Source organism: Primulina tabacum, chromosome 3 (assembly GCF_025594145.1).
Source record: "Primulina tabacum isolate GXHZ01 chromosome 3, ASM2559414v2, whole genome shotgun sequence".
Taxonomy (NCBI): Eukaryota; Viridiplantae; Streptophyta; class Magnoliopsida; order Lamiales; family Gesneriaceae; genus Primulina; species Primulina tabacum.
In genome coordinates, this window is record NC_134552.1 from 4,633,531 (window position 1) to 4,659,080 (window position 25,550).

Below are 25,550 nucleotides of genomic sequence, written 5' to 3' on the forward strand. Positions count from 1 at the left end.
GGATTCTGAAATCTTGTACTTTGAATTTCGTGCTTAGATATTCTCCCATTGGTGATAACCCCGACAATCCAACGCTGCAAGCATAATTTTGACAGAATTTCTATGTAAGATTACCAATCAACTAATAATGAGGGCAATTAAAAATATAAGTCCAGTCAACCAAGGATTAAATGCCCAAATTTCCCATAATTAATCTATACTATCTGTATTATATATATCTATACTATTTTATTAAGTTTGAGACACTTAGAGTAACTAACTTTAGTGTCATGGTCTGTTTTAATAATTATATATATTAACAAAATGTTAAAATTTTAATGCAAGTTATATGTAGTTCAGTGGATAGAGTCATTGTTTTTTGGGGTTTAGATTATAAGTTCAATTCTCACTGAGATTATTTTTTTATTCTTTTATTTTTTAATTTATATATCAAAATTACGGTGTAATTTATCGCTATTTCTTATAATTATATTTTGATCCTCATTTAAATATAAATCAAATGAAATATAAAAAATATTATACAAGCACGAAATACTAATGTTTGATTAATCTTTCTGCCATTAGTTCTCAGTGTACTGAATTTCTGCTGCTGTGTGTCCATACATTTTCTTTTTACCAATGTGGTAAATATATATACCATCGTGTTTTTTCTCCCAACCGTCTCAACTTTGAATAAAATCATCTTGTCTCCCTACGCTTATATACTGTGTGATAGGTCATATTGCCAATGCTCCTCCATTGAATTGGTTCTCGTCGGAAGAGTCTGAAGGTTGAGGCTTCGTTTTACTAACTCGAGTAAATCCGTAACCAAGAGAGCTTCCACTTGCCTCACAAAGCTGGAGACACACAGAGAGAGAAGAAAGAATTGTATTAAAATAATATGTAGGCAAATTACATGAACAAGAGTTTAGGCCTAAAGATGTGACAGACACTCTCTAAGGCAAGCCTAAAACTTGGATTCACACTACTTGCCATATTGTTGTACGAACGAATTTCTCAAATGACATCAAATAATTTTCATCTTCCAGTTTTAACTGATGTGAAAATCAGAAAAAAGCTCGAGTTTCCAACATGAAATAATGGATAAGAGAGATTCATGTAGCTGACTCCAACACAAATCTGGTGATGAGAATGATTACGCTAGATCTACCATAAGGTGTGTAGATGTAATTTAGACCTTGTGTAGGAAATGAGACTTCCAACAATTTGATGTTAATTAACAATAAATACAAGATGTTGCATACCTCAGTAAGCTCAGATAGGTGGCGGGATCTAAACTCGTTAATTGCAGCAGCTATCTCTGACGTCTGCAGTTTAGCCTAAAATAATGTGCAGCCATTAGTGACAAGTTTTTTGAATAAGCAAGCCAAGTAAGCAGCCAATACATGCTTGGAATAGATAAAAAAAAAAACCAATTTATGATCACCATACATAAAGGTTCATCTTCATTTATACAAGGATATAGATCTTAGGACAATTCCCATTTAACAAAATGTCATTTTTTTAAGAGATCAAATTTGACTAGGGTCAACGACCCAATTTTTCCGTGAGAAAGATAGATAGTGGTTTGGGCAAAAAGCCGCATCTCCCTATAAACTCTTTTTAACATATTAAGCAATAGAGCCCAATACGAACTAATTTTCTAACCCAATACGAACTAATTTTCTACACCAAATATGTGATGCCACAAAAATCCCAATGCTCTTAAATGCATGCATCTTCTAATTTGTTTATTTTCAGGAAAAAAAATATATTTCAACATATATATTGAACTTGTGCATATCCAAAGCGTGTGTCCAACAACCAACCCTCTTTTAAAATCAAATTATATCGTCAACCAAATATATATTATGACGAAAAAGGAGGAAATTGCTCCAACCAAAAAACAATAAAACAGAATAACAGGTTTTATCGCAATCTAGATGATAACAAATTTATTCCAATGAATCAGCTCTGATCATAAAGGGTAACAATTCTTTCACTGGTTGGTATACTTACTTGTGCAAGGACAGCAGCTGCTAACTGCAAACTTGGTTCCAAAGTCTCGGGGACAACCTGTTACAAAATTGTCATTTGCAAAGATAAAGAATGATATTTTAAAGAGCATGAATTCCTCTAGAGATTTTAAACTGCTAGAGCCGAAAGCCGAAAAATACCGCTGTTGCTCCAGCCTTTTCTAAGTTGAGGCCATGATCAACGTCATGAGCACGGACAAATGTTTTAACATTGGGAAAATACTTGCTCAGAGCCCAAACTGTTCTATAATTTGCTCCAGGACTATCTAAAGTTACAGCCGCAGCACATGCTCTTTCGGCTCCAATCTTGTGAAGGACCTGGAAACCATAAAAAATAAGGTTACAAACTGACTTATTTTTCAACTGCACCACAATCAACCTTTAATCATTTAAATTACCTCTCGACTACCAGCATCACCAAAATATACAGGAAGGTCAAGTGCTCGACCAACAGCAACTCGGTCGCTGCGGTGATAACACTTAAAAATAAGGATTCAAATGTAAAGTTCAGTTGTTGCTTTTACAAATTAGATTTGTCTTCTTTGACCATGAGTAAGTGGATTTCATCAAAGTTACAAAAATACCCAAGTATTTTAGAGAACATAAGATCGTAAATTATACAACATATATATGAAGGGATGTATGGATTGGTGCAACAGTTTTCGGGATGTGCTACTTTGCCCGTCTGCATAGCACCATGCATGTGATACATAAACAGGACTCTTTTGAAACACTTCCTGCTTCTTGAAAACCAAAGTATTGATAGGAATACCGGGGGAGTAGGAAAGAGAGACAGTAAGCTTGGGACAGGTGCCTTTTCCAGTTAGGTCTCCAATAAAAAAAACATGACATGTCGGATGAGCAAGATATGCGGAAGTCCCTTAATCCATTCATTCAGGATAAAAAAGGGCCTAATTGACTTCCTAGTCGGAAGGAAAGAACGTAATGAACATGGCACACTAGTTCGTCGTTCCTATTTGGCGGCTACCTTTTGAATTGTTAGCTAGTTCTAGAGTCGATAATGGCAGGTTGCACATAAAGGTGATCGATACATTTAGGAGTGTCATGTCCAAATAAAAATAAACTACTCCCCAAACACAGAACATGTTCTCTCAAGAATCGAAGCAGGAAGATGCTACACAGTATAATCAGATCAGAACAAAACTCTTTGATTTCATGTGCAACATTAAAATAACAATCCGCCACCCCATATCAACCACCTTTAGTTGTTGAAGATACTTGTGGAGTTATGACCTTGTCTGTACACAAAAGTTCTTTAACTTGTATAGTTTTATGACAAATACCAGCTCTCTGAAAACTAATCAATGGCAGACAGCGAAAAATTGACTTATGTCTTCTGGCAATAGAAGGAGGATTTCTACCCCAATAATTATTTCTGCCACAGAAATTACTTTCTTTAGTTAATAGAGTTTGGGAAAAGGATTTACACCTTCTGACATCAAGTGCAACAAATGGAATTAATCTTTCAGAAAGAAGCTGTGCTATAATCTGTAAGATTCACAACAAAAATCAGATAAGCCTAGGACAAAATTAGAATAAGATTCACAGATGTGATAGGTGATAATCACTTCAATGATTTTAAAGAATCATGATTAGTTGGATATATGCAATACCTGACCAACTCGTCCAAAACCACATATAATTATATGATCTCGCAAATCATCTGTCTGGAGAAACCAGGAAAATATTATGATATTTCACTAGGATACATAAAACGCTGAAACTAATGTGAACATGCTTGCGGCTACAACATATTGCTTGCTTTATTTATGATATGATCTCATAGAAAGAAATATTTAAGTAGAACACCAACACCCAATGGACTTCATATGCAGGATTAATGAATAAAAGAGAGAAATAATAATAAACTAAGTTGTGAATTTTTCCCACGTGGTCAGACCAAAATATTTTTCACCGCCATCATTTAGCAGTCGTCAAAGAATACCAACTCGATGGGATACAAAATAAGTTCAAGCAATTCTAAACAAGAAACAGTGCCAACTGTGATAATGGTGATGTTTTCAGCTGACTTATTCAGTAATGACAGAATGTTACAGCAATATACCTCACTTTCCACAGGCAATAAACTCCGGACGTCATGTAGCTCAAACCGTGAGGCAATCAATTGGCCTCCAGCAGCTAACCATGGTGTGAGGGCCATGGAAATTCCAACCACAAGAAAAAGCAACGACGACATTTGTGTAGACATTATACCCTGCAAGAAGGCCAGAGAATTGGTTGAATTAATAGACCAAATGGTAATTAGTTCCCTGATTTTCAAGTCCCATTTTATGACTGTGCTCTTTATCAATAAGTTATAATTTTGTCAGGAAAGACAGTGCTGCTTGACAGGAATAAGAGAAGAACAAAGAACATTAAACAAGTGCATATGGTGCTAATTTCTTTCTTTTTTGGAGAAGATTCATATTTTTGGTGGAAGTGGAAAAACATATCATCATTTTGATTTAAATATACTAGCTTCATTGTCATGATGCAGTATTTCATTAGGTGTTAAAATCATTAATCAGCAACAGGAAATAAGATTACTACTCTATTTCTGAGATACAAAAGCTACAAAGATATTCCAGAACTTTAATGTTTCATGTGCACCACATTAGCTAAGCAGCACAATCTGAAATCACACATAATACGTGAGAATCAAACCTGATTAACTGCTTCACCAAAAGCTACAAAGGCAAATTCTCCACCCGGGGCAAGTAGAAGACCAACTCTTATTGCTGATACAATTGAAATGCCAAAAATCCTGCCAACTAGCACAACCAAGATTGTCTTGCCGACTATTAGAAGTCCTAATGCTCCAGTAACAACTGGAAAGTTAGAAACTAGAAGTTTTGGATCAATGGACATCCCAACCTGGAACATATTATGCATGCTTTGAGTCATAACGGCTGGAAACTGTGGAGGTACTCTTAGGTAAAAAAGATATCAAATTAAACATGAAGCAATTGGAGTAATACCATGGAAACATTCAAATGAACAAGATTTGTAAAGATAAAACAATCTCATGAAGTGGAACGTTCTGAAACTCACATTCCGTGAGGCGATATTTTCTAAGACAATGCACTGATACAAGGAATAAATATAAATTTTACAAGAAAAACTCCCAGAGGCAAATGTAAATCAGCAGTGAAATGTAATCAAACAATCGATGATAGGATTAACAGGCACTCCTGATTAAAGAGTATACCGTCATGAAAAAGAGACCCAATAGAAGACCACGGTATGGAGCAATGTCAGATTCAACCTGCAATGAAAATTCGGTTTCTGCTAAAAGCAAACCAGCCAAAAATGCTCCCAAAGCCATGGAAAGGCCAGCCTGTTTTAATCACAAAATGAATTGTATCATAATTATTTAGAAAATTCACAAGTTAATTAAGATGAGCACATAGAATAACATCCAAAAACTAGAGTTCTCTTACCCTGGCAGTTAGGAGACTAGTCCCCAGGATAACAAGAAGAGTATTTGCAGAAAAAATTTCTGCATTTTGATTCTCCGCAATTTGCTTATAAATCGGGCGAAGAAGCTGGAATGAACAAAACACAATTTGTTCGTTATAAAAATATAAGTATAATAAGCAAGTAAGCAACTACCACATATTACAGGAGAAAATTCAAGTTCCCTACAGTGCATCAGCATCCCACATTCTCGTGATAACGTTGTACATACTTCGATAACAAAGATATCATACAAGCTCTATTCACACTTGTTGTCAAAATGACTTTGCTAAAGCAAAAAAATCTAGCACCAAATGCAAGGGTGCTCCAATGTGTATGAAGATTATCATCGCTTACCAAGCGGCCTCCAGCAATTATTGCTGAGATAGCTACAACTGCCTTGATGGCTGCCAATCCAAGTGCTTCGGCAATGGCTTGGAAACCAACCTAAAAACCACAGAAGTATCGGCAACCATAACTTCATAGGATGCAGTATCAACAAAAAAATATAGCTGGTTCTTACAATTAATATAACAAGCATACAAAATCAAGGAGTGCAATAAACAACTGTGAATAAAATTGCTTTTATGAACAATGATAATTAGCATTACAATAAAAAAAGAATAAAAATATGCAGATGGGACATCATCTCATTATTCATATGAGTTTTTTCAATCCATATTAAACAGAGCAAATTTATTACCCCTCCTTTAGATGAACTTGGTGATAAAAGTGGAATCAGGATAAGCAAAACTACCACAGCCAAGTCCTGAAAAGCGTCAATGAATAGCCTGTATAAATATTTACCACCAAAGCTCATAAATGGGGGCTGAGGGAGTGGGAGTAAAAGAAGTTTACAAAATACAAGCAACGGTAAGACAAGGGAGCCCAATAGTAGCAGGTCTGAGAAAATATGAAAAATAATACTCAACAGATTAGAATGCAGATACCTGAAAGAGTAAAACAGAAAAAGTGGCTCGGCCATGGCGTGATGTGCTCTCACCACGTTCCTGCAGGACCTATAGATATCCAGGATAAAACATTATAATAGCTCTGAAGCAATAATACTAGAATCTGACAAGTTGCACGCAAATCAAACATACTGCCAAAAAAGCACAATATTACAATGAAAACCATTAGAAAAGGAGGGTCAATATACAACTCCATAAAGACTTGCACATACACTGCCTCAATGATGTTTACCTGCAAGACAACAGCAGTTGAAGATAATGCAAGGCCGTTCCCAATGACAATTGCAGCAGGACTAGGCTGACCAGCAACAAAATGAGCTAACAGGCCAGCAACAACAGCTGTCACCAAGACCTGCATTTGTAGATGCACCTCAGAGAAGTCTTGAACAGGAAATTTGTGTTCAGAGTAGATATCAGAAGACAGATATGAGGTCAGAATTAACAAGTCAAAGCATTTTCGATCACCTGAGCAGAACCCAATCCGAAAACATATTTTTTCATGGAACTCAGCCTTTCAACAGAGAGCTGCAGATATGAAATTTGTCATAGATTGCCTCTCATCACTATTAATTGTTCACGTGAAGGTGATGCTTCTGCAAAATTCAAACTTGGAAACTTTGTAGGCCATACCTCAAGACCAATATTGAATAACAAGAAGACAACTCCAAACTCAGCTATTGCCTTCGTTTCGTGTACATTATGGATAATAGATAGACCATACGGTCCAATTAAGATTCCAGCAGCCAAGTATCCAAGAACAGGACTGCCTACATTATGCAGCATAGAGAAGATACATCAGTAATAGCAATTATGTTGTGCAAATTCACGCTGGAACAATGGCTATTTGATTCGAATGACATGGTCGAATTCGAAAACATCACAAATGTGACCAGACATATTACTACATTGGCCTGCAAGAATAAGTTTAGCAAATTTGAGTACATGATACCAAAAAGAAAAAAAGAGCATGGGACCAAGATGATGAAGACAGAGATTTTGACATAGGTTGTGATAATTCGCTGTTTACTCGGAAAGAATGTATCGAGGCTTCTAGAACACTTCTCTTTTTCTTTTTTCAGTGGGGTCTGGGAGCAAACAGACTCACGTTCAGTTTACCTCCAGGAATTTTCAGGAAAAGTGGTACGAATATAACACTGGCAAGTAGTAACCACAGCATGTCAAATAAGGAAGCTTCCTCCTCATTTATCTGAAAGGAAGATAATTAAAATTACAAACTGGGTTAGTATCCCATTGCATGAACAAAGAAATAAAGGGGTTTTATCCAATAAACCACATGGAAAGGAAACTAAGCCATGCCTCTTGGTGAGGAAGCATTTTGACCAGTTTCTTCATTTTATGGCGAAGCTGTTCAATGCGTGGAACTAGAGGCTTTGCAGTAGCTGATACTTCATCAACACTGGTACTGATAATATCTGGCTGCTGAAATAGCTGAGCAACCCTTCCACCCCGTTGGATATAGAAGGCAAAACTGTGTTTTATTTCAGGAGTTCATGAAAATAAAAAAAATCTTTTACCATTAAAACAAAGCTAAAATGAAGCAAATTATTTGATTGCATTATTATTAAAACATAATAGCTTAGGTCAACTTATATAAATAAATTAATGTTGTTTTAGCAATTGTACTAAAATTGCCAATAACTAATAACCTTACCCAGCTCCAACAAGTAGGGACCCAAACACCAACTTTGGAAGTTGCTTTCTAGCAGACTCTACAAGAACGTGAAAAACTGAAGCTGGCGTGAACTCATCCCCCTCTATAGAAGAGAAAAATGAGGCTGAAAAGAAACGAGAGGATTTTTTTATCAATGCTTTTGGAGAGGTCAAAGGTGAACCCTCTCTTGTTGCTTCTTTCTGTATTTCCTGTATCTTACTTTTAATTGTTTTCAACTTCTCTGTATCTGCTTCAGGGTCTTTTGGAATGTCCAGGCTCAACTTTTCGTTCTCTCTGTCACTCGGATCTGACAAGATTAGTTCCTCTGACTGGCCACGTGGTAAAGGTTCAAGTATCTCAGCAACTTCAGCTAGCACTTCTTGTTCCTCAAGAATGCCGTCTTCAGATTTTTCTTGAGATATCTCTTCAGCAATTCTGTCCTCAGCTGCAGAATCTACAGCATCACCCTTGGAAGAGGCAAGTTTCTTTACGGCTCTCTGTAATGCAATATCAGCATCATCAACGTTTTGTGTGGCCTTCAGTTCACACGAAACTGCTTGCTCGGCAAGAAGCATGATGTTTGTAACATCTTCCTCTGCTTTAGACACTCTAATCTGTGCCTGCTCTGCAACATCGTTCAGCCTGTCCAATTCCTTTTGCGACTCCTCTTTCCTGTTTTGTAACCTTTTGAGCTGAAAATCACAATTGTCTAAATGATTGCGACACTCTCTTATTTCATCCTTGGCTGCCAAAAATGTTTCCTCATCTTCCGTCGACGAACTTGATTGTTTGACTCCATTTTCATCATCTGAAGCACTTTCTCTCAATTCTTGAGGAGAATCGTTGTTCTCTTTCAGGATTTTCAGTGAATCAACTGCCGTTTGGAGTTTTACCTCAGCCAAAGAAAGGCGTGTCATTGCTTTATGAACGCCTTCCTTAGCAATAGCCTCTTCATTCACTATATCTTGAATATTACCAAGAGAAATATTTACGTCGTCCCAAGCCTTTACAGCTTCATCTTTAAGTGCTATAGCAGCTTCTGATATACTCTGGGCTTTTTCCTCAAACATGATACTATTAGACCTCGCAACTTCCAAATCTTTCAGTGCCTTCTGGAGCAGCTCCTTCAATTCATCCGAACCAAGACTCTCAATTTCTTCTTTCCCTGATCTTTCTTTGGAAACATCAGACACAAGGCTAGCTCCATTATTGCCACTATCAATCAATTCAATGTCTCTAGCATTATCATTTACATAAGCAATCGAATCATTCCCCTGACAATGAGGCAAACTAACATGCTTTGACATTTTAAAAATAGGGCCACAGCTGTAAAATGGATGACCATTGGCATAACTATACCACAACCAGGGATTGCCAAAAATTCTTATACGTCCTGTGCACAAAACGCTTTTCTTCAATTTCTTCCGTAAATAATCTTTAGGAAGTAGTCTCATATTTCTTAACAACTTACAACTAAAACCATTATCTTTTAAGATCGTCGACATATTTAAGTTTTCCTGTACCCTGCAACTTGCAACTTCACCACGGTGAGTCACATTGGGTTGAGATATATGGTATGCAACATCCATCATTCTTTTCCTTTTATGATGGAAAACCCATAATCATCTGCATATTCTTCTCTGATTTCCTGAAAGTTACCAGCACTAGATCAACCTGAAAAGGAGTGCAAAGAAAGAAAAAACTCTACCAAATCACAATAAGTACATTAAATAGTCAATTGCATCGATAAAATCTCTTTAGTTTTTATTATGGAACATGGACATGAGTCATATTCAGTATGATTCATACACCGCGGGATTGTCTTTTTCCCAAACAGTTTTAGACCTTTAAGGTGAAAAATAAAAGTTTGATTTTTTTAATAAAATCATATTTTTTATTGATCATAATTAAATATATTTCATAGAGAAAATCTTGTTATATTCTAATATATTGAAATTCATATTGTTTGAATAACTTATTTATTAAACATGAATCTCTTAGAGACTACACCAATGTTTGTCACAAAATAATCATAATCATCAAACTAAAAAAGCCCCGTACTGCTAACACAAAAAAAAAAAAATTAAACACAAAAAAAGTAAAATAACCTTTATTGAAAAATAAAAAACACGAAAACAATTTAATCCGATTAAATGAAAACAAAAAACTATTTATATTCTAAACGCATGCAATGTGTACTACATGCTCCTCCTAAAAGTTTATATATGTAGACAGCGAGACAGAGATAGAGTTATGGTCATAGAACGTTGAAACCATCAGCTCAGTAACTAGTACAGAGTAATTACACTTACCTCATGCACCAATCTAAACACACACAATCTACATCAAATGAATTTCAGTTAGAAGACAATCAGACTTTTTCGTAGACCGTAGTGCCCTTACTCAGTAAACTACATTAAACTCGCAGAAAACACTGGACTTGACGAATCATCAACTCCACACCAAAAAGTAACTGAAACTAAAACAATGCGTCGATTAACTCCAGAATGGAGCAAGATACACATACACACACACACCTCTGACAAAAATAAGTAAAAATGGGATACCGAAACTGAAGGATTAAGCTTGATGAACAGCCAAGATGCACGGATTCATCAGCAGATTAACTGCGGAGAATGGGAATATTCGTATATTTTTCGAACTAAACTGAATTTTCCGTGCGGATAAATAACTGAATCCAAATATATATTATATATATAAAAAAATGTGCGGAGGCCGTGAAATCACGCCCTTTTTGCCACCTTGTCCTTTGCAATTGGTGAGAACGTAGTTTTGTGGAAGAATCTTAGGAGGCAGCCAAGTGTACGTTTCATTTAAATATCCTACGGAAAGAAAAAATGTGGGTTCAATCTTGAAAATTTAATTATTTTTATTGATTTTTGTAGAGTTTAAAAGTTTAGAAATATTGAACATAGATTTTTATAAACTCTATAAAAGTTTTGTGGTATCCAAGTAGATTTTTATATAATCTTAAAAAGTATAGTGGTATTCAAACTTGAATTTTTAAAAATCTATGAAAATCTATAGGGATCCAATATTTCCATATATTTATAATGATTCTAATATAATTCTCTATGTACAAACCTGAAGACTCTAGGTACAATTATAAAAACTCAAAAATTGTCTTCTACTCACCTCAGAGATTTTGGTAGACTTTTAATCAAATGAAATATCTTTCTCACTCATATATCTCTCTTCCTCATTCAAATTGTTCTCGAGATTATCACTACACTTATAAATTATAACCTAAGAAAACAATAACAAGATAAAAAAATTATGCGATAACAAGCTAAAAAATCCAGCTCTAAAAATATCATAGAAAACAGGACGATACATCAATTGTTACTACTATCTCATTATTATTTATTATCTCGCGTCTCACCATTTTTGTAATATTAAATTTTTTTGTTTTTATTAACAAAAAAAGGAGAAAAAATTTGAAGAAGTTAGGCACGGTATGAATCTAATTTATTGATAACCTTATAATAATAATCAATTGAATTGGAACATATTATTATACTTAAATAATTATATTTTATTCAAATTTAGTAACTTTTTAATGTCCAATATATATAGAATTCATCAGTAATGTACATGAAGGCTTCGGTCTATCAGTTTCTTAAAAAAAAATATATGTTTCAATTTCTATATTTCATTATGTTGAAATTAAGAAATTATCAACAGTAGATTATCATATATTGTATCGAGATGAACAAATTAGAGTTAATTTAACAAAATATGTTAAAAAATGTATATGCTTGTTAGCTTCTTATGAAAATTTTTGTAGGAGTTTGATTCATATCACTATTCATTGATTTTATTTTGTGTCGGAGACTTATTTGTTATGTGCTTCTTTTGGGGCTATTGATGACACTCATATTCCAACAGTGTATGAACAAAATACTAACAGTTATCTATCAAAATCTTGCAAAAAGTCTACAAAAGTCCATGGATTTATGATTACAAATCTGTGAGATTCTACAAGAGTCAATAAAAATCTACCAAATCCACAAAAATCTGTCATTTAAAAAAGTAATTAAATGTCATTAAATCTCTACATTGAATACTTAGAGTTAAAATTTTAATATTAAAGAGACTATCTTTTATAAAAATAAGAATATGACTCTCGTGAGATGTTCTCACGAATCTTTATCTATGAGACGGGTCAACTCTAGCGATATTCACAATAAAAAAGAATACTCATAGCATAAAAAGTAATATTTTTTCATGGATGAATCAAATAAGATATCAGTCTCACAAAATACGACATGTGAGACCGTCTTACACAAGTTTTTACCATAAAATAAAAACAAGATCAAATTTTACTATTTTATTATATCACCGCAAAAAAAAAAGTTTTTTTTTTTTATTTTTGGCTAAAAATAATAATTTTACATGTTGTAGAACTCATATTCCGTTTTAGTTTCTCCGAAATAAATTATGTTTTTCACTAATTGATATTGATAAAAAAAAGTTAATATTAAAATTATTTATTTGACATTATCTATTTTTGATTTTCAATCTTTTGTTTTTTTTCTAACATTGTCCAATTTTTATTTTTATTGACTTTTCATAATCTATAAATTTAGAGTAAGTCTCTTGTGAGACGATCTCACGAATCTTTATATGTGTGACGGGTGCAACCCTACCGATATTCAGGATAAAAAGTAGTACTTTTAGCGTAAAAAGTAATATTTTTTCATATATGAACCAATATTTATCTCACAAAATACGACCCGTGAGACCGTATCACGTAAATTTTTGCCATAAATTTAATGGCTCATTTGAAAACGTCAGTCGCTGCAAACACCCCTTGTATATTGTGACGACTCACGTCTTAGATCACTAAGATCAGGTCCATGAAAAAGTAATAGCCTAATCGTTGTTTTACGTTTTACCTAAAATATGATAGGTCCATGCAAACCTATTTATATTATACGATTGGTGAAGAATTAATTTTTGTCAGTATTCCGATTTAAAATAATTAATCTCTTGCTAAATAAATATTTTAATTGTTTTTTTTAAATTGTTGAAGAATTAATGTTTCGATCGATTTATTGTTTTTATAATTGAACATTAAATAATATATATTGATAAGTGCCTAAGTGTCATTCATATAATTTGAATTTTTTTTAATAAAAATAAGATTGTTTGGAAGTTGTTCCCCTATAGCAATGTATGCCACTCATTACAAGTTGCAAGTGACAATTCAAACTAACATTCAAGATTATACTACAAAATCATATGTCAAAACATTTTTCGGAGCCCGAGAATCGGGTATGGAGGGACAAAAACGATGCTCGAAAATTCTACGTGGACGAAATTTTAAATTTTTATAAATCTCAGAAGAAGTAAAAGTATATAAATCTGTGAAAATGGTCATTGGAATAGTTTACCATATGGAACAATATCATAATGGATCAACCATCGCCTTAAAGAGGTCATATTTTATGATAGTGCTTCAACTAAAGTAGGTTACAATCCCCGTATTCTAAGAACAGAGAATTCAAATTCTTACAAGTAGTTTTAACCTGTCAACATGAAATTATCTACAAACCCGGCCAGCTGCCCACCGGAGCTAGATTTTGAGTCGGATGAACGTAGGTTGGAGGATCCATCGAAGGTTTTAGACCATCCTCCACCTTAGCTTTGATCTTCGAAGAGCGAGGCAGCATACTTCCCACGATAATCTGGAATGGATGGGATAAAGCAAGATCTTCAAAAACACAAAAAAGATGATTTACCCGGCGAATATGATATGACCATGATGATGTGGAATGGTTTAAGAGGACAAAAAAAAATAGAATAATAGCAAACAAGCCATTGTAGTATAGAATCTAATTTCTCAGAATGATCAAAGTTGCAGTTAGTTGTATAGAGCTACCTGGACCGGGCTAGCTGCAATGAGAACACCCTCAACACCACCACCTATAACATGCCCATCAGGACCAGCAAAAGTGACATTCAGACCACCACTCGGGCCGTCAGTATCATCGTGCATATAAGAGCCAGATAAATTTAACATATCAAAACACCCCTACGAGAAGATTAAACGAACATGTTACTGCCAATCGAAGAAGTTCAGCAGGTGAAACCATGTGTAATCTTTGAACAAGACAAAGTTGCTACTTGATCAAAACCAACTAATATAGATGTATTTTGTCCTCCCAGACTGGGTGCAGTACATTGTTATGTAAAATTCATGATAGAGGTGTGATATTATTTCACGCAGCTGCAGATATTTTTACAACTTGAGACTATGAAGAAGCTTAGATTTTACACCTCATACGTGATAGTCCCACCCGAACTTGAGGTTCTACAATTTACAGTTGAGATGGCGCCAACGCCTGATAATATGACAATAGCCTGTTGTCTCAGCCCGAAAAATGATAGTATTTTTCTTTTGATATCCTGCAGGAAAAGTCATTATGTTGTACAACAGTAAATTCTCCATTCTGAAACTGTAAAGAAGAGTAGAATAAAGATTTCTTTCAACAGAAAATGAACAGCGCACAACTATTACATGTGAGTGGAATCTAGAGCGATGCATATCTATCACACAAACATGGACTGAAGCACAGTCACACACGCCACACTAATCTTATGTAGGTATGTCTAAATACAAATGAATATTCATGCATGGCAAATATAATGGCTTATGCAGCTTATGGTGCAAAAATGTAATTAGAAGTAAGGGATGGTACGTACTTCTCCCTTAACGATGTGGATGACATGTGGAGTCAAAGTTCCACCAAAATTTAACAAAGATGCGCCTGGGATTATCAAAATCACCAGAACAATCAACCAATTAGAACCACAATTGTCAAAGACAGTTATTGAAAATAAACAAAGTTCCATGTTGAATCAATTTTTTTAGAAAAAACATCTCAATAATATAAATGATATGATATGGCTTCTGATTGATGGACCATAAGTCATACAATTACCAAGACAAGATAATTTTAGCTTTCGACCAGTCAGTGGTGGCCTTCCTCTCTGTTTTTCAGTCCGGCTTACTGTTAACGTAGGATTAGACGTGGAAGGAAGGAATGCCGATGGAACGGCACCATCCCGCCCATATTTCCTCGGCCTTCCCCGTTTTCGGCGTACGGGTTCGCCTTGCAGCACTGCAGAAGGTGGTCCTGCACTAACTCTTTGTGGTGATATTGTTGATGAAGTATCCAAAGCTAATGTTGAACCAATCAAGCTGCTACCGATGTTAGATGGAAAGTGCAGGTTAGCATTAGATAATGAATTCATAATGGTTGAATCAAGAAAACCCGCCACCGGTTCCGTGCTTCCTCTGTGCATGTAATAGGAACCACCGGATAGTGTCATACGCTCCCTTTGATCCATATTAAATATGAATCCTGCCTGCCTCGGAGCACTATGAAATCCAAACACCTAAACCCTCGATGTTAAACAAGTGCACAACTTTCTACTGATAAAATTTTGAGAAGCCCTGAACTCAATATCCAGTAGCTTTATTGATCCTTGGATTCTAAGCACCCATCAACTTCAGCACTTGGTTAATTGTAATATACATGATTCCCTGCTACAGAATATGGTAGTGAATGAATACACAAAATATGTAATTGAAGATCTCTCGTGAAAAGATCTATTGAAATAAATTAAATTAAGACAAGAAAGACAAAAGCTAGCAAGGGGGGAGACAAAGGGAAAGTGTAAACTAAACAGGGTTAAAAAAAAATTCCCCTTACCTACTCAAGAGAGACAAGAAAAAGCCTTTCTTCTGAAAATTCAAGCGAATACAGAACTCCTCACCACGCAGCAATCTTCAACAGAAAACAACTAAAACCCACATAAAAAACAAAGCTCCAATGTCTCACAATAAGTTACATTCATATAATAGAGCAAAATGGCTGCAACAAAACTGAGAGATACACAAAGTTTGAAACTTTACGAATGGAAAGCTGTACAAAGCACAATATTAAAAGGGTTGGAAGAAAAAAGAATGTGTATCAAGAAAGGTTACAGCTCCGACAAACTGCACCGCTCAAAAGAGGAAGAAAACGCCATTGACGAGCTCACCAAAGTTAACAAACAGCGAAAGAATTGTAATCTAAAAATGCATTGCGTTCTCTTCAAAACTTTCCCTTTCCCTCTTGCACCGAGAATTAGGAGTGTCGTGTAGCGTCGCTGTCTGTGGTGTGTGGTGAGGTGATGAGCCGAGGAATGATGCGAGATTTCAGCTTAGTTCCGGATGATGAATGTGAAGCATTAAAGGAGAAGACAAAAATGTGAGCCGGATACCATGGCGACGTAGCATCACATGACATTGCAATTTGCAGTTGATTTTTCAAACCTTGAATCTCACTCGCATGTGGTGGAGCGTGGAATGGATCAGAAATTCCAAAGATCTTCCGATAACCTTAAGGAAATGTTCAGAAATATAACCTCTGTTTTAGTCTCACTTAAATATATGATTCTATTTTTTTAACTAAATAGTTGTCACTTCTTTACCTTTTTCACGTCAATCCAATAAAAAATATATAATTTTATTTTTTTAATTAAGTTATTGTTATTTCTTTATCATTTTCAAATAAATCCAATAAGAGATATATGATTTTATTTTTTTAATTAAGTTATTGTTAGTTCTTTATCTTTTTCACATAAATATAATAAAAAAATAATTTTGACATAAATCTAATAAGAAATGACTGTTTATGTTTCAAAATTAAAAAAAATACAAATGTTAACAGATATGTTTTGAAAAGAAACGGACTAGAATCACAAATAATGTTTTGTTCTTTTGTTTATGACATACCATATAAAACGTATAAGATGAATTTTCATTTTCAAGTTTTCTTTTAGATTGAGAAATAAAGAAAAAAAATTTGGATGCAATGAAGTATACTATTAAGTAAAAAAATGCATCACTCAAAATTTAAAAAAAATTAAAAATCAAAATTAAAATTATATATGCATTTCATGTATGAACCTTTAAAAAAAAAACTAATACAAAATTTATTTTTCTTTGATAATTCTGAAGAAAATTTCAAACACACTTCTTTTTTCTAAAAAAACACTAATACAAAATTTATCTTATTCTTTAGTGATTTTGAAGAAATAATATAAAAACAACGGAAATATATGTGAAAAATAAATAAATGTGAAAGCAATTCATATTCTTCTACTTTTTTTTTCGTTTTTTCACATACTTTGCAGATAAATGAACAGAAATAACATAAATGATAAAAATAAACAAATAACAGAAATTATACATACAATCGTTACCCGAGATAAGCAAATTATATCAGACTGTTTTCTTTTTGTTATGAAAGATATGTAGAAGAAAGCATAAGAAAGAAAATAATCTAAAAAATGAGAAAAGAGATGATGATAGAGAATAGGAGGGAAGGCGCCTAAAAAAAGATATGTCGAGAAGGGAAAATCAATATTTTAGATTAGAGTAAATGAGTAATTATGTTAGAATAATTATGTTCGAGTATGTAAGGGTAATTTTGACTAAATTCATATAAGAAACTTTAAATGAAGGTTAATTTAAAATTAAAATGATTAGAAGGTCAAAAATCTAAAAAGTTATCCTACGAAGGTTATATTTCAAATTATCCCTAAATTTAAGTATATATTTATAATTATATTTGCGTTATGTCAGCAAATTATTGTTTCCAAAATATTTTTCATTCACTCCTTAAAATTATGTATTTCGCTAAATAAGATAATCACATTTTGATGTTCTTATTTTTTGAAAAATCAAAATCTTCGGAACGATGAATTAGAGAGTGTTTGACTGAATTTATTTAAAATAATTTATGAGTTTCTATAATTTATAATGTATAATGTCTTATGTTAAAAATAAATTATTAAAATATTTGAAGAAAATAAGATTGTGAATCTTAAAATGTTGATGGGATTATTATTATAAAATCTTTCAATATGATTTTTAATAAATATAGTAATAATTATATTTAAATAAATATTTTAATTTGACTGTTAAATAATTATATATTAATAAAAAATTAACGGCGTAATAGATATATGTAAGTAAAAAAAAAAAAACAAGTCTCAAACTTAATAGTTGTTTTCATTTTTGGTGTAGAATTTTTGTGGATATTCTTGTATTTCTTATGTGACGTAAAAACTGATAGATGTTACTATTTATTGTGCATTGGATAAACTCCGAACTACAATATCATACAAAAACACGTTAAACTATACTGGACAAACTCTGTGTGACAGGCTCGTCCGAGAATGTGTTGAGACTTGAGAGAAAGAGTACCGAACTCCTTACAATAGTTCAAATACTCACCTATTCTATCAACTCAAACATAACTTGAAAAGTTGTACTTCATGTGCTATTATTATTCAAATCGCGGATGCATCAATGTAGTATTTTGGGGTCTAAATATAAAATTGTAAAAAATAAGTGATATGTTGTTGCTCGCATGGAATACATGATTGAGCGCTTGGGATGGTGACCTAAACATCGGTAGACTAAGATGCAACAAGATGGACCATTTGACTGGACTTGATTGCGGATACGAACCGGGTCTGGGGCTTCATGTGACCCGCCCCGGATTTGGATCGTCTTCTCAAGTCTCAACTCTCAACCACATGTATCTTCTAAATTATCCATCCCGTCATTTTGCTTGCTTTCTATTTTTATACCTCATGGGGGTTTTATTCGGATTATTGCAAATTACCCCCAATTTTTTAGTATATTGCATTTTATGGCAGTTTACCACGGATTATTCCACCTGTTGTGGGGACCCGGACGCTAATCAATACTTAATCGTCATCAAGATCAATTTACTAGTCAAGTAATTAGGATCATAAATTTTTTTTTTAATACGGAATGTAGTGAAATCAAACTAATATACAACTCAGTATAAAATAAAGTACAAGTCTTGTACTGTCTACAAATCAGTAAAAACTAAGGTTTAACATCTAATTATCAAGTGTCACAATCCTATATACATCAACGTCCGAAGTCTCCACTCTATCACGATCTCTCCTCATCTCCTGGACCCTGATCCTGTCCCACCTGTTGTCATGTACACATACAAACAAGACAACAGCCGGATAATCCCGGTGAGAATATAATCCCAGTATAACTCAACGAAACATGCAATCATATGATAAACATAAAAGCATGGATAAATAACAGCAATATATATCAAAAGCTGAAACATAATCAATATCAACTATCGACAATGCTCGTGACTCCACGACTCAGACTAGACTCAATCATAGTCTCGGGATCCCGGTTTCCAGATGTGGTATTCCTATATCGACCAACAGTAATAGAAAAGACTCCAGCTCTATTCACGTCGATATAACCCAATCACCCAGATGTAAAGATGTCGGTATTCCTATATCGACCAACAGTAATAGAAAAGACTCCAGTTCTATCCAAGTCGATATAACCAAACATCTAGTGTCCTGACCTAACCGTCATGGACTGTGGTCCTATCGCCAATACACTATCTTGTGACATCGTGCAATGTACCCGTGGCTATCCCGCCAATATCGGGTACTTCTGTCACAAGATTACTCGTCTAATGCATGCTCCTATAACTCCATAGAACAGGCATGTAATCAAATCAATAATCACAATAATAAAACATAATAATAAGTATGTGATTTAGGGAAACTCAAGTACATCCTACTTGAGTCGATGTCCCAATACCACATTGACTTATACCTTTCGTTTGTGGTTTCGGTCTGGAATTCAAACTCTGTCAATCCCTCGATCTGGCAATGGCAATACCAATAATATCATATTAATATACCGCTCAAACCAATTCCAATCTGATCAATAATTCAAAATCGACGGTATAACCGCACAATCCCGATATCCCGGTCAATATAACATCACCAGATAATAATTTCCCTCAACTAATAATCGATACCAATACAATCTGATATCATATCTCAGTCAATTAACTTCATAAAATAGAGATTTTAAATGGATCTCGAACTCGGGATTTGTTTTGAACTGAGACACTGTGATAACAAAACAAATAAAAAATTATTTTCGTATGTGATGATTATTAATGATTTTTTATAGTGAAAATTTTGGAATAACCTGGTGTCAATATTATATAATTGGAGAAAAAAATATCTCAAATTTTATTGATTATACAATAACCAGGAATTAATAATTTGTGTTATATGGAATCTGTTATTGATAAACAAAAATGAAAATAAAAGAAGTGAGGAAAAAAATAAACGTTGGAAGAGGGCCCAACCGGGTTCGAACCGGTGACCTATTGATCTGCAGTCAATTGCTCTACCACTGAGCTATGGACCCTCGTTGCTTTTGAGATTTCTTTCTTATATATAACCAAAAAGCCATCGAAAGTTTAAATAGCAGTAAAATATCATTTAGGAATCTAACTTTTTTGAATTATTTTCTAATTAATAATGATTAATATAACATTAAAATTATTGCAGTTTCGTTTTTTTCAATTACAATGGGATGAGAGATTTTTTTTGTCTAAATTTTTATGCCACTACACTTTAAGTGGGATGATATTACTCTTTCATTTTATGCTACAAACATCCTATTGCATGAATGAAATTGTGTATCATTTTGTAACCATTTTCAATCATACTCCGTTTTATGGAATAAAATGTTCATAAAATACATAAATTGAACTGTAAATGAGATTACTCAAATTATAATTACGCGATATGATAAAAAAATTAATAATATTAACCTTTGAAAATTTGAGGATATTTAAACCTGGTATCGGTAACATGATACAATGAAAGGATCACATGAAACCAAAACATAAAGAATCCATGATAGCTGAGACAAGCTTCACTACGACGACGACGACGACGACGACGACGACTACTACTACCTCTTGAGATCCGAGAAGCCACACGTAAAACTTGAGAATAGTTTGTAGATCTTCCTTCATTCATTGATATCGAGCTTGGGATTTGCAGCACGAAAAGACTCTTTCGTTCGCCCATAATACACAGACTTGTTTCCTATGAATGTAAAGAAATTCCAACCAAAAGCTGAACCACCGACGATGTATGTACCTTGGGCCTGATGATCGGAGATTATGGTTGGGCCTCTTCCATCAAGAGGAATGTGTTCAGCAGATTTTGCATTTTCTTGGGGTTCCATAGGCTTCGGTCCATCACGCGTGTCACCAGACGAATCATTTGGCACGGTACTACACTTTTCCAGGGGAGAAGATTCTGCTGTAATTTCTTGGTACAGATCCATCAGAACTTTCATCCCTGCAGATTATATTTACATTTTTGTAAGGCACATTCAGGTTCAAGTAGTAAAATGGATTATCCGCGCATTTTTCTTGTTATACTGAATTTTACATCATGAAAGATGGTTTCCTACAATGAATTTTGGCACAACAATGCAAGTCAAGGGGAGAAAAACGAGTTAAACGGCAACTTAGTTGCATTGTTTGTGCTTATTTTCTCGTTATGCCTGCAAAATTTGTCACACTTATTAAGGCCATGTTTAATGAACAAAACTTCTATTCAATAAGTCATTACAGAAAGATAAGAAAGCTAATAGCCTAATACTCACGAAACAGATTAGCAAAGTACTGAAATTCGCAATACAGTAACAGGAAGAACAAGAAGTATTCTTGAATGCAAACTTTAATCACAAAAAAGAAAAAAAAGAAGGAAAATGGCATCAGAAGCATAATAGAAACACACAAAAACTCATGAACCGGGGGATGGACTAAGTTATAAAAGCCAAAGCTAAGGTGTATGCAGTTGAAGTACACATCTGGTAAAATGCAAAAATTTGCAGATTACTGGAATAGGCAGGGTTCAAATCAGAAACGTGGCACTCAGGAACATACGGCACCATAGATGATTACAGTTTCGATCACATTAACTAAGAATTGTGGATAACACATTACACCATTTCACCCCCAAAGAAACTCTTTTCTCCTCCTGGCTCTGCTAAATTCCAACATTGGTTTCTGAGATATAAACCACACGAATCTTAAGAAGGGATATATATCGAAGAGAGCACAAAAAACTATTGGTAAACATATTAACCCAATTTGGAACAAAAAATAATCCACACCTTCCCGAATCTTATCAGCGGCATCGCAATTATGAAAATCGGGAGTCTTGAGCACCTACAAATTCACAAAAGAATCCATCTATCAATTAGTAAATTCAGATTCCCATCATATAAAAACCAATGTAGTCCAACCATAAGGGAAAAACTATCAACTTGCATCATTGCAAACAATTGAAGTCTACAGGGTCTAATACTTCATCTTGTACAAACACTATATGTCAAAGGTTTATGATCCCCTCTTGATAATCATCCTCAACATTGTTTTACACCATTTTTCGTGACAGATGACAATTACCAAAAGTAGTAAACAGAACACCGATGAAAACCGAATCCTTAGTCGAATTTAGTATCCTTTGGGCTGAAGAACATAACTTTGTGGAATCCTACATATACCCAGTAACCCAGAACATCGAAAAAATCGAAAGAACCACAGGAAAACGTTTACACACAAAATTCACGGGTGAATATAAGACATGCCACGAGCATCTAGAGATCCACACATGCTCCGAAAATTCAAACAAAACCCATCGAACATTTTAACTAAAATCACAAGAAAATATGGTACACAAAATAAATGAAGAATGGAGATGAGCCAAAACTTGAGACCTGGATAAAATGTGGTCGAAGATCTTTGAGAACAACACGCAACTTGTAATAAGGGGATTCTTGAAACTGTTCGAGGGTTCTCTTCCTGCCTTGCTGAAAAATTTTCGGCTCCTCCATGGATGCTCTTCGCACTCAGTTCTCTGCTCTGCGTTTGAGAGAAATGGGGAAGCTGGGGTTAGTTCGAAGAGCCTTTAATTTTTTGTTCCTTAATTCCAACTATATGTTGTCAAAAATAAAAATTTCTAAATTTGTTTCAAAACATATTTTGTTAATTTTTTTAAAAAAAATATCATTATGGCCTTTTTTTAAAATACAAAATGTTTTCGACTCATGCAGATATATAATCATTAAAAAAAAAGTAGATATCTTGTGAGACGGTCTCACGAATCTTTATATGTGAGATGGGTCAACTCTACCGATATTCACAATAAAAAGTAATACTTTTCATGAATGACTCAAATAAGATATTTGTCTCACAAAATACGATCCGTGAGATCGTCTCACACAAGTTTTTACCATTAAAAAAATTCATTTACAAAATGTTATTTTATATTTAGATTTAATATCTTATAAGACGATCTCATGAATCTATATCTATGATACAAGTAGATCTAATAATAATTTATAATAAATCCATTGTGAGAAGATTTCATATGATTTTGTGGTATATTTATATACAAATTTATTCAATATGTTTTCAAAATATTAGTTGAAATAATTTAGTTTAACATATTGATTTGAACCCTTGTCAGATGTTAAACATTGTTATTAATTCTGTTAATTTATAATTTTAGTTACCCTTGTCAGATGTTAAACATAGTTAATCAATATATAATCTATGATATCACGTTAAATTTTTATATTAATTTTTACATTTTTGTATATATATTTTTTGTAGCGAAGCCAATTTAGGTCATTAAAATAATGTCATTAACTCATTATAATTATAATATAAAAGAGTAGGTTTCTTGTGAGACGGTCTCACGGATCTTTATATATGAGACGTGTCAACCCTATCAATATTCACAATAAAAATTAATACTCTTAGCATAAAAATAATATTTTTTCATGGACGACCCAAATAAGATATATGTCTCATAAAATACGACCTGCGATATTGTCTCACACAAATTTTTATCATATAAAAAATATATAGAAATTTAATTTAAAACTAAAAATGAAAAATAAAAGAAATTCTAAATTGACAAAAAATTGTTTGAGACGGTTTCACGGATCGTATTTTGTGAGATGAATATCTTATTTGGGTCATCCATGAAAAAGTATTGTTTTTAAAATTTTTATTATGAATATCGGTAGGATTGACTCATCTCACAATAAAAATTCATGAGATCGGAAAAAAATAATTTCTCAAACTAGAAGGATCAATAATAATAATTCTGATCTTTATAAGAACATGTTCACATGGAAAGCAATCGTAACTTCCAGAAATCTTGCAGTTGAAATCCGAAACATCGCTTTGTCGATAGAATCTTGAACGGAGCAGAAAACCCTCCATCGAAGTTTCGGTGTCTTAATTTTAAGTGGAAAATTGGGAGAAAATGAACCCAAGAACTGATAAACTGGTGCGGCGCACAGCAATGGTGGCCACCGCCACTGCTTCTTATTTCCTCCTCACGGCTGACTATGGCCCTCAACCCAATCTTCTTGACCCCGTAAGTGTTTTCGGTGACGTTGTATTTCATCGATTCGTGTGACATTTGGTGGGTTTTTGTTTAATTTCTGGTGTTTAAAGATAACGTGTTATGTTCGAATTGGTGGTGATGTGCGTGTTTTGGGGTAGATTGTATTCGTTGTTCTTGATTTTATTTCTTTGTTTGTGTGCATATCATGCTGTAAATGTAACAGTTTGCAGAAATTTATTGTGAAGCTTTTGCATTTTATCTGAGATTAAGATTATGAACCACGGGTGATTGAGATGAAGAAACTTGAGGTTGAACTCGTGTAGATATTGTTGATACCGGTTTAAGTTCTTGGCGGAACCACGAATATGTTTTAGGGGATATTAATGCAATTTTCAGGATGAGGATCGCCTCCCACTGGGTTGGCCTTGGTTAAGTTTTATTGGAAGCAAGATTGTGATTGAATTGATCTCTATTGGTATTGTTGCGGCATTTACGGGACAATCCCGAAAAATGAAATCGATGGGTTTAGCCGACGAAATGACAATAGAAGGTCGGCTGAAATGACAGTCCAGTATGTCCTCTCTCCGGGGAGAATTTATGTGATTGATAACATAAACTTTGTTGAAAAACCAACCAAGAGAACTTATGTGTAAAGTCATTTTCAGTGGAAGCAAATATTCGATGATTGATTAACGTTGGTTTCTCCTGAAGGGCACCATTTAACAGATGCCTATTGCCTGTATACGATTGAGGTGTGGCTAACAATCTAATGTTGTCAGTGTTCCTTTTGAAATTACAGATAAAAAATGTGATATTATCGGCTCAACGATCTGTGAAAGAGTTTGTCTTTGGAAAGGATAAGAAAGTTCAACAAGAGACCAGCAAGCTACCTTCCCCTGCTGCAGAGAAACACCCATAGGCTGTTAAAATCTGTTGTAAGATTTCTTGGTCCAAGTTTGTACTAGTTGTTACTTAGATCTCCTTTCGGTGTTCAAAGCTTTTGTAAACTTCCATAGTGGTGAATGTAAAAGTAGCATTGTAGGTTTTTTGTGCAGAATGCCACTTGCTAAGCAACTC

The 25,550-nt window shown here is 34.0% G+C and overlaps 4 protein-coding genes, 1 long non-coding RNA gene and 1 other non-coding gene across 13 annotated transcripts; 2 read left to right on the forward strand and 4 right to left on the reverse strand.

The window, feature by feature from the left end:
* Positions 1-40: 40 nt before the first annotated feature.
* On the reverse strand, positions 41-10,891 carry LOC142539470 (K(+) efflux antiporter 2, chloroplastic-like). 6 transcript variants are annotated; one of them, XR_012818923.1, is made up of 22 exons: positions 10,703-10,891; positions 8,136-9,809; positions 7,781-7,952; positions 7,580-7,670; positions 7,094-7,230; positions 6,929-6,988; positions 6,696-6,815; positions 6,443-6,511; positions 6,196-6,261; positions 5,850-5,939; positions 5,477-5,581; positions 5,245-5,373; positions 4,701-4,910; positions 4,102-4,251; positions 3,650-3,703; positions 3,466-3,524; positions 2,414-2,480; positions 2,157-2,333; positions 1,999-2,055; positions 1,245-1,319; positions 638-836; positions 41-74 (listed from the first exon to the last, which is right to left on the reverse strand). XR_012818923.1 is itself a non-coding variant. In XM_075644962.1 (22 exons), the coding sequence occupies exons 2-22, from the start codon at positions 9,725-9,727 to the stop codon at positions 717-719; spliced, it is 3,504 nt and encodes a 1,167-aa protein (XP_075501077.1). In that variant the 5' UTR covers positions 9,728-9,809; positions 10,703-10,891; the 3' UTR covers positions 542-716. The 6 variants fall into 6 exon arrangements, 5 of the variants coding, with proteins under 5 accessions (XP_075501077.1, XP_075501076.1, XP_075501073.1 ...); XM_075644962.1 differs by lacking the exon at positions 41-74 and having other exon boundaries at positions 542-836; positions 8,136-8,259; positions 8,356-9,809; XM_075644961.1 differs by lacking the exon at positions 41-74 and having other exon boundaries at positions 542-836; positions 8,136-9,783.
* A 2,635-nt stretch (positions 10,892-13,526) lies between these two features.
* On the reverse strand, positions 13,527-16,485 carry LOC142539473 (AT-hook motif nuclear-localized protein 11-like). 3 transcript variants are annotated; one of them, XM_075644967.1, is made up of 6 exons: positions 15,878-16,485; positions 15,104-15,708; positions 14,865-14,929; positions 14,439-14,567; positions 14,041-14,193; positions 13,527-13,872 (listed from the first exon to the last, which is right to left on the reverse strand). In XM_075644967.1, exons 2-6 carry the CDS (start codon positions 15,510-15,512, stop codon positions 13,783-13,785), a joined length of 846 nt encoding a protein of 281 aa, XP_075501082.1. In that variant the 5' UTR covers positions 15,513-15,708; positions 15,878-16,485; the 3' UTR covers positions 13,527-13,782. The 3 variants fall into 3 exon arrangements, with proteins under 3 accessions (XP_075501082.1, XP_075501081.1, XP_075501080.1); XM_075644966.1 differs by having other exon boundaries at positions 13,527-13,846; positions 15,104-15,711; positions 15,878-16,469; XM_075644965.1 differs by having other exon boundaries at positions 13,527-13,846; positions 15,878-16,467.
* A 3,897-nt stretch (positions 16,486-20,382) lies between these two features.
* TRNAC-GCA (transfer RNA cysteine (anticodon GCA)) lies at positions 20,383-20,454 on the reverse strand. The gene has a single exon. It is a non-coding gene; the product is annotated as a tRNA-Cys (tRNA).
* A 366-nt stretch (positions 20,455-20,820) lies between these two features.
* On the reverse strand, positions 20,821-23,025 carry LOC142539474 (uncharacterized). Its single transcript, XM_075644969.1, has 3 exons — positions 22,831-23,025; positions 22,225-22,279; positions 20,821-21,401 (listed from the first exon to the last, which is right to left on the reverse strand). Exons 1-3 carry the CDS (start codon positions 22,945-22,947, stop codon positions 21,067-21,069), a joined length of 507 nt encoding a protein of 168 aa, XP_075501084.1. The 5' UTR covers positions 22,948-23,025; the 3' UTR covers positions 20,821-21,066.
* On the forward strand, positions 21,408-22,187 carry LOC142539475 (uncharacterized). Its single transcript, XR_012818924.1, has 2 exons — positions 21,408-21,747; positions 21,827-22,187. It is a non-coding gene; the product is annotated as an uncharacterized LOC142539475 (long non-coding RNA).
* A 1,201-nt stretch (positions 23,026-24,226) lies between the features above and the next one.
* On the forward strand, positions 24,227-25,515 carry LOC142538849 (uncharacterized). Its single transcript, XM_075644146.1, has 2 exons — positions 24,227-24,503; positions 25,273-25,515. Exons 1-2 carry the CDS (start codon positions 24,390-24,392, stop codon positions 25,390-25,392), a joined length of 234 nt encoding a protein of 77 aa, XP_075500261.1. The 5' UTR covers positions 24,227-24,389; the 3' UTR covers positions 25,393-25,515.
* Positions 25,516-25,550: the final 35 nt, after the last annotated feature.